At 40.0% G+C, this 17,043-nt stretch overlaps 1 protein-coding gene across 1 annotated transcript; it reads right to left on the minus strand.

Annotated features, from left to right (window-relative positions):
* Window positions 1-265: 265 nt before the first annotated feature.
* Window positions 266-5,974, minus strand: GPR85 (G protein-coupled receptor 85). The gene is made up of 2 exons (XM_053978568.1): window positions 5,885-5,974; window positions 266-4,214 (listed from the first exon to the last, which is right to left on the minus strand). Exon 2 carries the CDS (start codon window positions 4,037-4,039, stop codon window positions 2,927-2,929), a length of 1,113 nt encoding a protein of 370 aa, XP_053834543.1. The 5' UTR covers window positions 4,040-4,214; window positions 5,885-5,974; the 3' UTR covers window positions 266-2,926.
* Between the last annotated feature and the right edge of the window lie 11,069 nt (window positions 5,975-17,043).

Here is a 17,043-nt window from a genome sequence, read left to right on the forward strand (position 1 = left end):
TCCTGTATCAGTCTGCTCCACCGAGTAATAGCGTTGCATAAAATGTTACTTTATATGTTGGCTTTTAATTTCACTGAACATCCCCTTGTCCTTTTAACACTGCAGAAAAATAAAACTAAATACTTCTGTCACAAGATTTCTTACTGGCACAATTCTTAAAAATCCACTTAATAAAAATACCTGCCCCTTTTCAGGTAGCAATACAGTATTGTCATATAGCCAAAGGAATTATATTCATATCAAAAGAAAAACATTTATCAAAATATTTGCTTTCAGGTTTGTTTACTGTTTATTATTTTAATTTACATCAGTTGCTCCTTGCAAAACTTCCAGGGAAATAATTTAATTTTTTTTTTCTTTCCCACTGCATAGTAAATACAGCCTTCTTAGTATTTCAGAAGTATAGTACTATAGAAATGCTAGGGCCTGCTTCTGCTCCAAATGAAGTTAATGGGAAAACACCAACTGACTTTATTAAGAGTTAGATCAGGCCCCAGGTTTGCAGCTTTTGAAATTTCATAGTTGAAAATTTTCTGGCTAATCCTCAGAACTGACTACTTCTACAACTATATACTATTTACAGCTTTATTTATATGTACTTCTTTATTACAATATGTAATATCAATGTTCCTTGTAAAGGTTACTATTTTAAAGAAATTAGACTGAAGTTATTGCCAATCAACCTTTTAATCAACTTAAGTGGGATGACTTTCAGAATTTTTCTCAACATATGATTCAGTTTTTATTCACTCCTTCTATCTTTGACAATTGCTTAACTACCTTAATTTCAAAGCCTTTTTCAGTGTAATAAAAATGTCCTTTTGGTAGAAATTTATTGGTCCCATTTCAAATTATGTTCTGAAACATTTCTATACTGATGAGGACTCATTATTTTGGCAATTTTTCTGTTTCAACACAGTATATAAAGCCATGCCTCTCAACCAATCAACCTCAGTATAAAAGTGTAAGTGAGGTCAAACAGATTGCTCACCAAATCTTTGATCAAGTTGTCTGATCACACACAGACACAACTGTCTGAATTGTTGCATATGTTATATAATGTTATCATACAAATTTAAGCATTTGCATTATTGACTGCTGCTCGTGTATGCATACATTAACTTGCTGGTCATAAAACTACAAAGGACAAGATATACCAATACTGAATTCAGACCTTTTGTCTTGTCTCTCCCAAAATTAAGAAAAATCTGTGTTCTTTATGACTGATCAACTCATGATTTTGTGCTTGAGTTATACACATTTTCCAAAATTAAACTGTGAAGTTAATGTCAAATACTGTGTTGTAACTTTAAATATAACTGACATACTAGAACAGATAGATGGGTAATTATGATAAACTACACAATAGTGCTACTGCAGATAATATCATTTATCAATCCTGTGGTCCCCATCATTCATGCATTTACAGTTTGGGAATACAGTGACTGCAAAGGATAATAATTCATAATGGCTACATTCTCAGTATTTCATGCTAGCTCACTAGTCAAAATAAAAAAGGTTAATTGTATAACTGGAAAAATGTAAAATTTTATTCCAAGAAAATTAACAAGCTACACAGGTAAATTTTGGCAAATGCAACTTTATATTGAAATCCACACATCTGTATCTTAAAGAAGGAAAGACTCACAGACTCTAATGTATTTCTAAAATACTAAGAAATCATATTATATGCTTTCACAAGTTAAAACTTAAATAATTTAAAACAACCAATACACCAAAATGTGCAGAAAATATAAACAAGACTGTGCCTTCAGTAGAATAAATGCTTCACAAATTGTGCAAGATATCATACTAAGGCTGCGGTCTCCCCATGACAGCTGTCTTAAAATATAAACATACATCAACTGCCTGTGTTTCTCAGAACAAACTAGAAAGGGCGGCACACCTAGAAAAAATCATATAATCCCAGTGATGTGCATATTGATTTTGGGAACCATTGGAGTAAAAAGGAAAAAAGAGGACTAAGTGATCTTTCATGCACTCCCAAGTGACTGACCAGAGTTATTGATTCAATTTTCCTTGCTTATTTGCTTCAATGCTAAACAAAATGGAAGATACTAGATAACCCTTTAAGGCAACATGTGTTTATTCTGTATAATTATAACTGTTCAATTAGGACTGGATATTATCATTAACGTTGCCTAACAGACTGATATCTAGCTTTTTAAAAAATATAAATAAGAGTCTATTAAACTTTATACCAAATCAGCAAAAAACACAGAATACAGTTAAATGTTAGTAATTTCACTGTTAAGGAAAATGGTAATTAGAAAGAGTAATATATTTGGAGAAAAAAAAAATTAAAGTCAAAATCTGAACAAAAATACTGCTTTGGAATGCTCCCCAAAACTTACTCACAAGGCAAACAGATTTGTAAGTGTGATAATCCGATAATGCATGGCACATCTTTAATCAGTTACAGTACTTGAGTCCCCAGTTTTCAGTCTTTGCAAAATAATAATTGTATGAAATGTTTTAAAGGTCTTGAGATGTCTAAAATTAGTTTTATCAACACATTAACCTCATATCAACTTAATTTATTAAGATGTCCAATGCTAATCTTTTTGATGTTCTTATTTTATGTAGTGATATACACAGCATTTAGCACTGATACTTAGCACCTGCTACTTTCATAATCTAGATTTCAACCACATAAAGGAATTCAGGGCAGTAGTTCAGTCCTTTGTTCTTAATTACAAACCTTCAGCAGTGGTCAGCAGGAACATGTTTAGGTTTAAAACAGGATTAGAGGTGAGCTATTGCAGAGACTGCAGAATGTTGCCCAAATCCTTACAGCTGCTGACGTCCCATTTCTTGATTTTCTCCTCAAGACATGGCTACAGGCCACAATTGCTTAGCAGAGAATGGTAGTGTTTCACAAGGCTAAAGATTTACAGATGCTCCCTCATATAACACAGTAAGGTTCCCTTGGTAACCTGGATTTTCTGCAGTAAAGAAGGGTTGTGCTGAAACAGCGCCTCAGCTCCCTGTTGGAGAAAATGCAGACAAAAGGATTGATTCCAGCTTGGGCAAAACTCATCCAGACAGCGGCCGTTAGAAATCCCCCAGGTACTACAGGCCCTCTTGCAAAAACTCTCCAGTAACAGGCTACCAAATAGGGACCCCACAAGGTCAGAAAGAGGAATGTCATGATGTAGAACATTCTGCTGATTCTCTTCTCCATTTTGAATTCATCTAAAACCAGTAGCCTCCTCCTGCCTGTGGTGTTCGCGTTTTGCCTGATTCCCAACAAGGTTGGAGGTGTGGGACCCCTTCCGAATCCAGCCAGCCAATTAGCAGCTGCTTGACCACTCGCTCCAGGACCATGAAAAGTCCAGTTCTGGCTCACTGCTGCAACAAACTGGACTGGCTTCATTTTCCTGCGATCGTGAACAAAAAATATCAGCTTGAGGTAGACAAGCTGTGTGGCTAGGAGGATAAGGGCAAGAAGAAGCATAAATCCCAATGAATCATTAGCCCTGAAGGAACGATGCTGGAAAGTGCATTGGTCTTCCTCCCTAATGAAAGAGTAGGTGCCCACATCTAAAACTGGGGGGAAAGCCATGGCTACAGAGAGAGTCCACACCATACAGATAACAGCCAAACAAGTCCAGAAGGTCAGTCTTTTCGTATAAAAACGGTGGTGGGCAATAGCTAAGTATCTCGTGACGCTTATGCAGAATAACATGAAAGCAGTGTGAAAGCAGGATAAAACCCCCAAAAAGGCAATCACTTTGCAAGTAAGAGTCCCATACGTCCACGTAGAGCCATTTTTTACCGAGGTGAAAACAAAAGGGAAACAAATTGCAGATCTGAGGATATCTGAGCAGCAAAGATCCAACAGGAAGTAGTAAGGAGCTCTATGCAAGGTCTTATCTTTGACTAGCAAAATGGAGATCAGAAGGTTACCCACCACACTGACTCCTATTATGAAACCCAGTGAAGTCAGTTTCAGAAAAGCTGTTAAAGGAGAGAGATTTTGCAAAATGTTGTCAGCTGCATGGCTGTAGTTCGCCATAGATGGATGGATGATATGTATATTGCCTCAGTCAAGTCTCATGATCTATATTTAAGAACAAGGAAAAAATAGATCCATACATCTTACTGAAAATGTAATCCACAAACAGAACTGATCTTGTGTCTAGTCATACAGTACATCCTCTTCTTTCTGATTTGTCATGCCATCAAAATATCTGAAAAAAAATTGAGCTATCAGTTCTTAAGTTAACACAAAATGATGTCAGAAAGTGCTAGCAAAGATGTTAATTTATGGAGAACCAAATGAAGTTGCAAATTTGAGTACTATTGTTTTTAAAAAACATGAGGCTTTTATTTTTTACTGACAATTTAGTATAATTGACTGTTGGCAGATTTGGCTTGTTACAGTTTCATGACTGACCAGTGCCCCTTATATTTGGTAGCACATATAATTTCACAGTTAAAGCCTCAGAGATTTTATGAATCAAAAGATTCCCAGTTTGCAAGCCCAAGAGTTAATCACTGACATCTTTTTTAAAGAATCCCCAAAGACTGCTGATATTTTGACATTACCTACATTTATTTTATGGCTACAGTATTTGTCAATGTTTTAAGAGGCAGCTGCTGTGTTGATATGGATCACACCCAAAGAAACCCTGCAGAATTTATGTTTTTTAACCCAAGTCACCAAAGCACATTAATCACACAGTGTTAGTTTATGCATTTTGTAAGAGAAACAGTATTCACTATCCCCTTCCCTTCCTGCTATAAACAATAATTTTATCATTTAGGCTTTTAGATAAACAGGTATCTAGACAGTCGATAGCAGCATGCTTTAGGGTGTCGTCCCCCCCGGCCTCCCCCCTCCCCCCGTGCTTTAATGCAAATCGTTAAAGCCTCGACATAATTCATAATAAGCAACGGCCAGTGTAAATACTGAGCAGAAATAGGCAGCACAGCCAAGATATAATGCCCACCCTTTCGGGAGGGCTAGTTTTGGTAATGCTGAAATAAGCATATAAATTGTTGTTGTTTTTTTTTTTTTAATTGTTTTCTTTTTTTTTTTTCTTTTTTTTTCTTTTTTTTTTTTTTTTTTTTGCTAATTAGGGCTCCGTGATTCCCATTAATACTCCCAGTGAATCGTACCGGAACACATTTCATGCAATAAAATAAAGAGCTGTCTGTTGCTGCTTTTATTATTTTGTTTGTTTGTTTTGTTTTGTTTTTCTTTTTTCTCCCTCCAGAGCCAGAGACAGGAGCCACAGCAGGCATGATCAGGCTCCTTCGTTATTCACACGAAGTGTTTCCTATGCCACCTCGGGTGTACAAAGGATATTCCCACTGAATCCCAGCAAAATCCTTCCATTCTTACCGTCCACAAAAGAGCCTGATTGCTGCTGTGTAAACAGAGGCTGATCAGATCATGGCATCGTTTTAAAACCATGAAATCAGGCTCCCCCTCCCCCCTCCCGCCAGCCCCGCCGCTCCCCCTCCTCCGTGGAGCTGTCCCCGCGGCGGCCGGCCCTGCCTCCGCACACACAGCCCGCACGCTCACACGCACCGGCACTGCTGGCACACTCACACCGCCGCTGACACACGCACTCACGGCCACAGCCGCTCCCCCACGCCCGGCCATGCAGGGCTGGACTGCGCCGCGCTGCAAGGCAGCCCGGGTGCCGCTGCCTGGCATCAGCCGCATCTGCCGGAGTCGTGCGAGAGCCCCCCGCGGCGGGGAGCTGGGGAGAGCGGAAGAGGCATTGTCTGTGAGGGCTTCCATCATGCCACTTCTTTGGCAATAAGCCCCGCACCCCTGAGCGGGAGAGCCCTCTCCGCACGCACCTGCAGCGGCGGCAGCCCTCGGCGCCCCCAGCCCTTCTCCTCCTACCTGTTGGTGCCGGAGATCCCGACATGCCAGAGCTGCTCCTTCCCGCCGACCGGGGGCTGCTTTACCCTGGCGGTCTTTTCTATTCTCCTCTACCGTCATTCATTCATTCTTCTTTCTCTCAATCTTTTCCTTTTTTTTTTTTTTTTTTTTTTTTTATTTCCTTTTTTTTTTTTTTTTTTTTTTTTTTTTGCCTCGGTACCTTGGCTGAGGATCCAGTCAGTGGCTCGGGCGGCGCATGCTCGCCGCGCCTCCCCCCTGCGCGCCGAGCCCCGTCCTCCCCTGTCGCAGCGCCACAATCTCTCCCTGTAACGCAGCGGCGGCGGCCGCCTCAATGAGGGCACGGCAGGCTCGGCGGCAGCAGCTGCTGCTGTCTCAGAGAGGGCACGGCAACCTCCGCGGCAGCAGCAGCGTCCTCAGTGGTGCGCAGGCAGCCCCGGCGGCAGCAGCAGCCTCCTCAGTGAGGGGAAGGCAGCATCCTCAGTGACGGGAAGGCAGCCTCCTTGGCAGCACGTTCCCATCGCGATGTATAGCCGAGCTGGATTTATTGGCGAGCCTGGGCAAGCCAGTGAGGAAAGGGAGGGGAAGGAATTAGGTCCTGCGCTCCTTGTTTATGCCTCTGGGCTCCCCCTCCCGCCCCATTCTCTTACGACGGGGGTTTGGAAGCGCCCGCCGCGCTGCGCGTCGCAGCCTGTCAGGAGAGGGACCGGGAGGTTTCTTCAGCTGCCGCTGCTTGATCCTCCCGCTCGTGGCTCGTTTTCCTTCCTCCCGATTCCCACCCGGTGAATTCCTTCTTCTTGACCCTCGAGCCAGGGAGGGCTCCTTAACGAATGCCGTTGTTCGCGGAGGGCGCATTCGCCGCGGGGCCGTGAGGACACCGCACCTTTTCCCCCGGCAGCCCGTGGAGCAGCTTCCCGACGCGCAGCCCGAAGCCGGCGCAGAGCTGTCAGCGCGCTCGCTGCATGGCGGCAGGGATGGATCTGGTGTCAGCCTGTTCCGTCCGCGGCAGGGCCCGCGTTCCCCCTCGGCGCGCAGGGCGGCAGCGGCGGCCGCCGCGGAGGAGCGCCGCCCGAGCCGGCGGCCGGCGGGGATCGATCCCGAGCCGTCCCGATGATGTCATGCGGGCCGGTGGGCCGGGGCGGCGGCGCCGGGAGGCGGCGGGCTGTAGCCTGGGCCGCCGCAGGGGCCTCCCGCCGGCCCCCGCACCCGCTGGCACTGACTGACCCTCGCTGGTGCCACCGTGGCAAAACCAGTAGGAAGCGGGAAGGATTGGGATCCCTCCGCCCTTCGATTTGTGTGGAAGTTTATCCGAGAGAAGTGGGAACATGAAAGCTATGCCTCAAGAGTAATTCGCTTTGGCTGCAAGGCATTTGAGGAACAGCTTGTTTTGGGTCGAGAGATTTGGATCCTGAGGAACTTCTTCGCTGGGAGCATCCATTCAAGCCAGAATAAATCCTTCTGTGGGACAGATTTATAGCGTTGATTCATAATGTGTGTCACATCTGTGAGACCGTTAGTAGACTACAGGCATTTTTTAAAGCTGTTGTCAGGTTTGGGTTCTTTTTTTTTTTTGACACTCACTAAAAGGCATTGGAATTGGTTGCCAAACCACAAAATTAGCTTCAGTAGCAGCCTGACCAAACCTAGAGGTCTGCAGCCACTGGAAAATACGTGTATCTAAAACCAACATCACACTATTTCAACCATGTGACTTGTTTCAGATAAAATTTATTCTTAGGCAGAAAACTGACATAAAACTCAGGTACCACACAATATTTTATTCTTTTCTGCAAACATAATTATGAGGACATGATTGTACTCATCTTTGGGGCAGCAGGGGTTAGCTCCACTTTTAAAAATTGGGTGGTTGTTAAAGTTACTACTTCAAGTTGCACTTCTCATGTCACAATCACCTGAGCTGTGCAGACCCCCCCTCCTTTCTTTGTTGTTAAATATATGTACCCACAGTGACATGAACAATGACCTTTGAAGTCATTCTTAAAAGGTGAAGAGTAAGGCAGTAGCTTTAATGGTCTCTCTAATATAGCAAAGAGTTCTCCAAATGCCATGCATGGAAATGAAACATTTGCAATGCAAGATTTGGGAGATTTATAATACTGAATGACTATAGTTATGGTCATGGTCAGGGCCTATTCTTACACTCTGATATGTGTAAGAATGATGTTTTTTTATTAGGAGTAAACAATGCAATACAATTATCATTGTCCAAAATAGATTCAGTGTCACAGGTTTTAACTTTTTTTTTTTGTCTGGGCATTCTTTTAGAGATGTTAGAAGATTATGTTGCTATATAACATTTTAAAACTTGCTCTCCTTTTAGACCTGTAACAAACCGCTTAGAAGTAATCTGTGAACTTCAAAATTCATTCAGTGTTCAACCACCAGCTCAGCATAAATCCATTTGTCATCACAGGTGTAACCTGAGAACAAATGTTCTAAATTTCTTCAACTAAATTTAGACATCTAGATTGAAGTGCCACTTAAAAAAGTTAGTTTCCTATAAGAGAAATCACTGAGAAAAGGTGCTTTAGGGAGCAGGTTATCTCATTCTGAGTCACAAATCTAAAGTCAATCATATGGCTTGAACTCCATTCTGTTTGTTATAAGGGTAGAGTCAGTCAAGAGAAACCTTTTTTGGAAAGTAAGATAGTGGAGTGACATGATGCTGTGTTAAACAGTTGCATAGGTAGCAGGTCACGTCCTCCATGTAGGGGAAAAAAATCCAAGAGTCATGGGGCTGAGAATCTGGAAGGTGAAGGCAAATGTCAGACAAAGATGGCTCCAGAAAGCAAGAACGATTGGAAGGCAGGGAGAAGAGATATGTAAGGACAGGTGATGAGGTCTGTGCTAACTAGCTCTTCAAATCAGCTCTACTAGAGATATGAAAGGTTCAGAAAAAAAAAGTGTGAGGCAGCCCAAGATGCATTGTGAGTGGGTTAGGGGTAGCCAAGCAGAATTTCTTGGGGGTTTTGGCACAAGGAAGAATCCTGAATCTTGAATAAATTGTCCACCACATGATATAAGGGGGGGTAACACTAAGGGCAACACAAAGGAGGCTTCAAAACACAGAGGGCCTGTGGTCCCAAACAAGCATATCAGAAGAAGTGGTTACTCATAGGGAAGTAAATATCTTTCCTTGACATTTTTTCTTTTCATATTATGTACTGCTGTGCCCCATGAAGGAAGGGTATAAAAAGAGAGTGTAAGTGAAGTACAAGCACAAGAGGGTTCATGTACCTTATTAGAATTAGCAGCAGACTGACTAGAACTTTCACTAGAAAATTGAAGAGGCAAGACAATTTCTGATTTAGATCAAAGATGAGAACCATCTCCAGGTTTGGACAACTCTGCTATAAAGTTCTTGAGAGTTATGGCACAGAGCTCTTTAATTTTCTCCTCTTTGAGTAATTTAAGTATTATGGCCAAGAAAATAACTGGTGAAATACTCAGCTTTGTTGGTGGTGACTGAGGATTCTGTATTCCAAGTCTTTAGTTTTTTTTCCAAATCAGGTACTATTCAGGAATGACCAAGGAACACTGTTTAGTGAATTGGATCCACTAAATCCATTCCCAGATCAAGATCATCATTTTGGAGAATCCTACTTTGATATTCTCAGTCTTTGATATCATCTGCAGGCCTGGGCAGTTCTCTCCCGTGAGGCGATGCTTGGGTGCACATGGCCAAGGAGCCAGGAACTTGAGTGCAGGGATGGGGCATAGTTAAATACTATTGCAGAGGAATTTGCTGGTGTGTAAGCAGCATTTGGGGTAGTTGCCATCTATTTCTTTTGAGGATATGTGCCCTGAAATTCACAGTTGGGAACCAGGAGAGGATGCTGGTTGATTCCCATTGTTTTGAACCTCTTCCTCAGAATGGGAAAGGGTTTTGAGAAGTCTGACAATGAGAAATCTCACTAATGGAGTCTGAGGTAGAGATTGCGTTAGAAGAAAGGCTAATGATTATAGTTGAAAAGATGGGTTGAGATAGTGTCCTCACTAAGGTCAGTAACGTCTCTCAATTATTTCAGTGGAATGAGGATTTCAGCATGGGGCCTAAAGCTGTCAATAGCTAAAATCTAAAGTACTCAAGTCCCTTTTGTCTTGAACATTTCAGTAATTAATGTGTTTACTGACTGTCTTGAAATTTCTATATATGCAATGTCAACCCATTCTGCATAATGTAAATTTAAGCACTATAGGATTTTCCAATATTTCTACAACACACAAGAGATAATCTACAAGGTGTGCCCACCCCTGTGCAGAGGCAGGCACAAGATTTATGTTTTGCTTGAGAAACTGTGATAGATGCTACTAAAAGTGCATCCTTTTTGAAAGGCTCAAGGAATTTTTTCAAGGGAACTTTCTTGCCTGTGCAGTAGATTTGTGCAACTTTGGAGCAGTATTTAAGTACGACTTATATAATACAGAGACCTGTGTAGGACCCCTGCACAATAGAGAATGTCACCTGCAATATATTTGGTTCTTATCCTTAGTAAAGCATTTTCAGAGTAAAGACATTTTTGGCAGTGTCTGGCTCCTGGGTTGGCTCTCAACACAAACATAAATTTCACCCCACACTGCAAATCTCTTCAGTAGTCTTTGCCTGAGTGATGCATGTTTTCACCTACAACAAAATTGCATTCATGCGACTATAACAATTCTTATGGATAACAATTATATTTTTTAATGTTGACATTTAGCCAGACCCTCTGATGTTTTATAAATATTTCTCAAAAATATTTAATTCAGTATTTTAAAAAAATATTTCATACTTGCCTTTGAAAATGAATTTTGGTTCTTAAAAGTAGATCTATGCTGCACTTTTACATAGGAATAAATGAATGTTTAAATACAAATACACTTATCTGCCAAATATCTGAAAAATGCTTTGCCCTGCAGAGGAAAACTGCTCTGCGTCACTCTGATGGGAGTGAGGCACCTATATGCTTCTAAAAATTCCTTTAGATACTTACCTGTATCCTTAGGCTTCTAAATACCTTTTACCAGTTTGTTCACTAGGACTGCATTTGAAAGACTGGACTCATCTTTTGCATATAGGTTTTGTAGATAAACTGCTACATCAGTGTTGCAGTGTTAAGTTCAGTTATTGTGCAATTTAGGTAGTGTGGACATGGAATTACTTGACTTCACTTGCTTATCAGGTAGCTAAAAATGCAAATGAACTTAACGGTGGTCATGGGTAATTAACAGTGTTAAACTGCACTGCTAATTACTTGTGCCTGCAGAAAGATAAGGTGCATTTTTAAAATGCTGGACTTCAGAAATGGTGGTTTTACATATATGAGTAGAGGGGAAAAAGAGAAAAGAGAGTGTTAGTGAGTCAAAGAAAGGTTCATATGTTGTCTCTGTTTGTGCAGCATGTATATATTGTACTGTGCTGAAGAATTACTGAAATGCTTGTTTTCATGGCCAAGGATAAGTAATAACAAGTGACTTAAAAAAGATAAAGCAGTCACATCCACAGTGATGCAGAACAATGACAGAGCTCCATCGAAGGAAAAAAAAGGAACTTTATACTAGCTGAAGAAGTAGCTTCAAGATGATACATTTGTTGAGATAGTATTTTTGAATGATTGAGAATACTCAAGAGTATTTTTCTAATACTTTCATCTTGGATCTCTCCATGCAAATATATAAATAATGTAATATTCAAAATGTAATCTTTATGCAATTTGTTTAGTTCAAGTTTTGGGTTGTTCGGTTAGATTTTTTTCATAGTGGAGGGTAGGCACTATCTTATGTGTCTGAATAGCAAGTCTTTTAATGTGAATTATTCTGAACTTGCAGTTTTGCTAGCATTGAAATTCTTATTCCATCAACAGTTTTTAGTTAATATGGGCAGCACTGTAAAGATGACTCAGTAACAGTGCCTACAGCAGGACCCTCAGCTGCAGACCTCAGGAATACTATTTTTATCTGCACACTTAGGTAGGAGAAAGAACCTCTTGCCAGAACATCAAGAGAACATGAACCATACTTAGTAAAGTTCCTGCTATACCCAGTCTCTCCCCTCTCTTTCTATGCCAGAAAACCTGTTGGTGTTTTGGTAACTGAATGTGGAATAGGAGGGAGAATACTGTCTTCTTTTTCTATTAAAAAAAAAAAAACAAAAAAACAAAAAAAAAACCCAAAAAGCAAAAAAAAAAAAAAAAACAAAAAACCACCAAAAAACCCAAACCCCCCCCCCCCCCAAAAACCCAACACCAAAAAAAAAAAAAAAAAAAAGAAAACCACCAAAACCACCAAACCCCACTCCTTACATATCTTGTAGATGGGGTTTTTTGAAGCATATGCATAGACACACGGTATGGTCTTACAGAAATAATGATTCATTTACTTAATGTATTTTCATCTGCTGTTTAATTAATCCAATTAATTGTAGATCTTTTAGTAAAATCTACAATAAAATATGTCTTTCAACCACTGTAAATACATTCCATTCACTATTTGTTTTTCTCTGCATGACATACAGTAATGCGAATGCATCACAGTGGTACAATTCAACAACCAAAATATTTGAAAGCAGCTGAACACATTAGAAATTCATGACTAAATCACCATGGGTGAAAAGCATGATTTTTGCGTGAGGCTTATCTGACAAATAATATGAAAACAATCTGGTGAGAAACAGGTAGAAAGTATTCCAGAATTTAGAAGTTGAATTGGGAGCACTGACCCATGCTAATGATGTTTTGTTTCTGATGCATGGCTAAGTAACCTTGGCCTCTTCAGTGACTATTCCCCTATCTAACCATATGATGCTATATCAGTGACTTTTGGGTAGAAGTAGAAGCATGCCATACAAGAGAAGGTTTTCTGTCAATGCAAGCTAGCACCTCAGGACCACTAACATGGAAAGCTCTGTTAATTTACTACAGTGTTACAGTGATTTTAGAAGCGTTGTCTGTTCGCTTTAGAAAGCTTTGTAGATTTTCTTTTCTAAACAAAGTGGTTTGTGTTTTTTGTGCACCTCACCTCTTCTCAGGTATTATGTTTTATAGTCCTTTTGTCTATGTGATTTTAACATTTGATTTTCAGTAAAATGCTTTCCCACAGCCATACAATACTTCTGGTTTTACCTTGCTAAATGGAAATTCAGGTCTTGAAATCAGCTAACCCTGCTGAAGCACAGAGCAGCTCTGCAGCGTCATGGTCATTAACAGTGCCAATCACAGCATTCAGGAACACATTTTTCCTATCACCATTATAGGCACCAGTGGAACACTCTGGAGCAAAATGAATGGGGTTAGTGACATTACAGAACAGAATGCCCGCCTTGAGAGACAAACTTGAAAATGTTTGAGAGACAGGGGAAAGATGACTTCTTCCATCTGAGCTGTGTCCAACATTTTTATGCATCCAATATAAAGCTAAGAGAGACTCATGTGAGATGCACATAACTTTACCTGTTATGTAAACCTAGTCTATCCCAAGCTCTTTCATAGTTTTCCAGCATATATGGATATGTGCAGAATATTCTTTGGCTGGAGGGACTGCTGGGTTAGCAGGTTTTTCTCCCATCCCTTTTAGTGCTGTTGGTTCACTAGAGATTATTAGCATGTAGCTAGGGCCTAATGAAATGAGTGATTATGGTTCATTATTTTTCATATACATTCTGTCATAAAGCTATATAATGCCTAGGTGAATTTATGTATATTTCTTCCCTTCCTTCTTTTTTAAACCTGAAGGCTGATTTTAGTGAAGCAGAGATGTCTCAGAGGCAGGTGAGGTTCCTATAAATTTTGTGAATATAGGTGTTGGCTGCTTGTTCTAGAGTTTACCTTCTTCCCTTGGCTGGCCTCCAGTTTTAGACTGGCCACACCTCCCTAGGGACCCTGGTCTGTAACTGAGGCTTCAGTATACAGTGGTTCTGTGCAGTGTATACTGCTGAGCTCCTCTTGCCTCTGCTGCAGTTACTGCACTATTCTTCCTGTGCTTGTGGAATTATTTGCATGACTATTATCAATGCATAAGGATATATGTCAAATCAATCATTTTTGTAGAGCTGAGATATATAAATACTTCTATTTTTTGCTATCTTGAAGGTAGGTTAGAGGTGAACCATGGACAGTATGTTGTAGGATTAGAGAGACTATTTGACAAAATAATTTTCTATTTCTAGCAATATACTGAGGGGGGATTTAAAAATAATAGGATAAAATAGGATAACTGTCACCGGCATCTTTCAAAGCTGTCTTTTAGGCCGTGCTTAGGGACAAAAATTAACAGTGTCAATGTAAGAAATATTTATTTTTTGCTGATATGACCAGTTCACATCTAGGCATTAGCCTTCCTACAAATCTATTGGTCAAGTTTTAAGACAACATATACAGTGTACACATTTGATATATTTATGTATAGATATGATATATAGAGGTATATATATGTCTATTATATAGTATTGTGTAATGACTCTGGATTGATGTAAAGCTCTGTAAAGAAACTATAAATTGTTTTAAAAGGTATACTGCCTAATGATAATTGCTTTGAATGCACAAGATTGAGACAATGGAGAGTTAAATCTGTAATGTCTGAGGTGGAGGGTGAACATTGGTTTTGCAAGCAGTTACCATGAATATATGTTGTACTACCAAGCTTTAGGTCTTATGATCTAGACAGTGAAAATAGTTTTGGATATTCATGTCAGATCATGTTGTTAAGATCAGTTGTTAACTGTTCACTGCAAATAATTTGATATCTAGAACCTCATGCCATGGTTCCATTTTGTCAGTTTGTTGGATATTAAGCATGAAATATTCTCATTTATATGTAGAATAAGGAGAAATAATTTTAAATTTTTGTACTTGTGAGGATGCAGGGAAGAGTCTATCAATAAAGGTAGGTCATCTTTTTAAGAAACACAACAGCTTGAATTCTACAGATACTATCAGAACAGCACTGTGAGGGCATGGTAGGAGGAACTGCATGAATGCATCTCTGATGTAACTCTAAAACTGTAAATATTCATTTACTACTGCATTGCCTGTTTCATGGAGGTATGAAAGAATGAATGTTTTATTTGAAATGTCACCTGCAAAACTAGTCAAGCCTAACTGTAGCAAATGGCAGTATCTTTTGCTAAATTGGACTAGTATTTGCATGTGGTCAGGCAATGTTTGGGTGTGGTAGTTAAATAAAAGAGTGAAACTTTGAGCAGAATCAGGATGTTGCACTGTACTAGATAAGACAGTCTACTGGCAGGAGAAATGCATGGGATCTGGTCCCAGCTACATAGATAGTTTAGTGCTGGTTTTGCTTTGTCTTCTCATTGATTACATAATATCAGGCTATGGAGCTGAGACCAGGACCCAAATCTTGCCCTAAGGGGCAGGTATCCTAAGCAGCAAACATGGAAGTCAGTCTCTTCTGCCCACATCCCACTCTCCCTCTCTCATTGCTCTTGCATTTTTAGCTGGAGAGTCCAGGATAAACAGGAGACCATGCTTTCCAGGACTGTACTGTCCAGTACTTCAGGGAATATTTTTTGGAGGTGGGAGACTGGGTTTGAATTCCAGATCTTCTGTTTTGTGCAATGTCAGTAAGTACTAGGTGGGGAAAAGCTGGATTTCCTGCAGCATTGGGGCCTTCACTGGGCTCAGCACTACTGCTGATGCACCTTACCTGAACACAGCACTCAGATCAGACTCTTGTAGGGACATTGCTGGGAACAAGACATTTAGGTTATGCTCTGTGTCACATGTGGACCACTGGGATTCTGCACTGCACACTCTTGGTCAGTTCTGCACATGAAAGGAAAGCTTGCAACCTCAAGTCTAAAGGGCAAATGTCAAATGTAAATTGAAAAGTTAGCACTGGTAAGTCTTTCTGTTGCTGCAGTGAGGGATTTTGGAGTCCTTTTTTGAAGGGTTCTGCTGAAGTCATGTTTTAGATAATTAAACTACCTCTCAAGCTCTTACAGTTCCTTGCTGCATAATTTTTTAAGTCTCCCTGTATTTATTTGTTCTCCATTATTAAAACAAAATGTGGAAATAAGAGATCCAAATAATATTAATCTGTTTTTCCTAATCTGAGATATGTATGTGGACAAAAAAGTACTCTTTTAATGAGTCAGCACACTAGCTCCTCACAGTACAATACCAGCAGTAACCAAGTAAAACATACCTGTTGTGTAATTCTGTGCTGCATTGTAAATTTGGTATTAATGTAATGCTTCAAAAGCTAACAGAACATTTAGTTGATATACTGTATCTCTCTATTATGTATAATATCTCTTCATAGATATGCATGCATAACAAAACTGTAGCAATTTGAAGAATTTATGTAAATCTTAACAATTCTCTTTGAAATTATGGGTCCTCAAGATATATCCATTTCAACCTGCATGCTCTATATTGATGAAAAGAAAGTTCTTTCTTTTTTCCTAGCCTTTTTAGTGCACTGAATTTTCAAAGGACATTGCCACAAGGCCAACCATGGAACATAATGAAATGCTGGCAAGCTGAAATCAGATGGAAAACCTTTAGACATACAGAGCTGGCAATTACTCCAAATGATTTATATTCCCGTATAGGTTAGTTACCAAAACATGGATCACATCTTGGGAAGAGAAGCAAAAGTTAAAAAAGGGAAGGTAACTTAATGGCCATTCTGGAGTAAGACGTAAGAAATCAGAAGAAAAACTTGTAGCAGGAATGTAAGAAGTTATTTTCTGCTGTCAAAGCCAGATAGAGACAGTCGAAAACATAAAATTAGTGGAATTACAAGGCTAGATTCAAATTCATTTTTGACCAATTTAGGCAAACCTAGTTAGACAGTAAATGGAGCTGGGATAACCCCCGGTGGATTCAGTGAGAAGTTGGAGAGAGCAAAAGTAAAGGCTTTAATTATGAAACTTTCAGACTTCTGGTATACTTGGCAGTCTTGAAATACAATTATGAACATACTTAAACCCAAAACCATATTAAGGTGAGGTAGGTTTTCAACCCTTAAACTCTAAAACTTTTACTTAAAAAGCTGTAAATTGGGGGTATCGATATTCAAGTATGGTTCCTAGTGAACAGATACATTTTCAAAGCAGAAAGCAAAATGCTTCTTTTTAATGTAAAAATCCTACATGTTAATTCATGCCTGGGGGCTTCTGAAATTGAAAAATACAAGAA

The sequence above is a fragment of the Vidua macroura genome, chromosome 5, assembly GCF_024509145.1.
Source record: "Vidua macroura isolate BioBank_ID:100142 chromosome 5, ASM2450914v1, whole genome shotgun sequence".
NCBI lineage: Eukaryota > Metazoa > Chordata > Aves > Passeriformes > Viduidae > Vidua > Vidua macroura.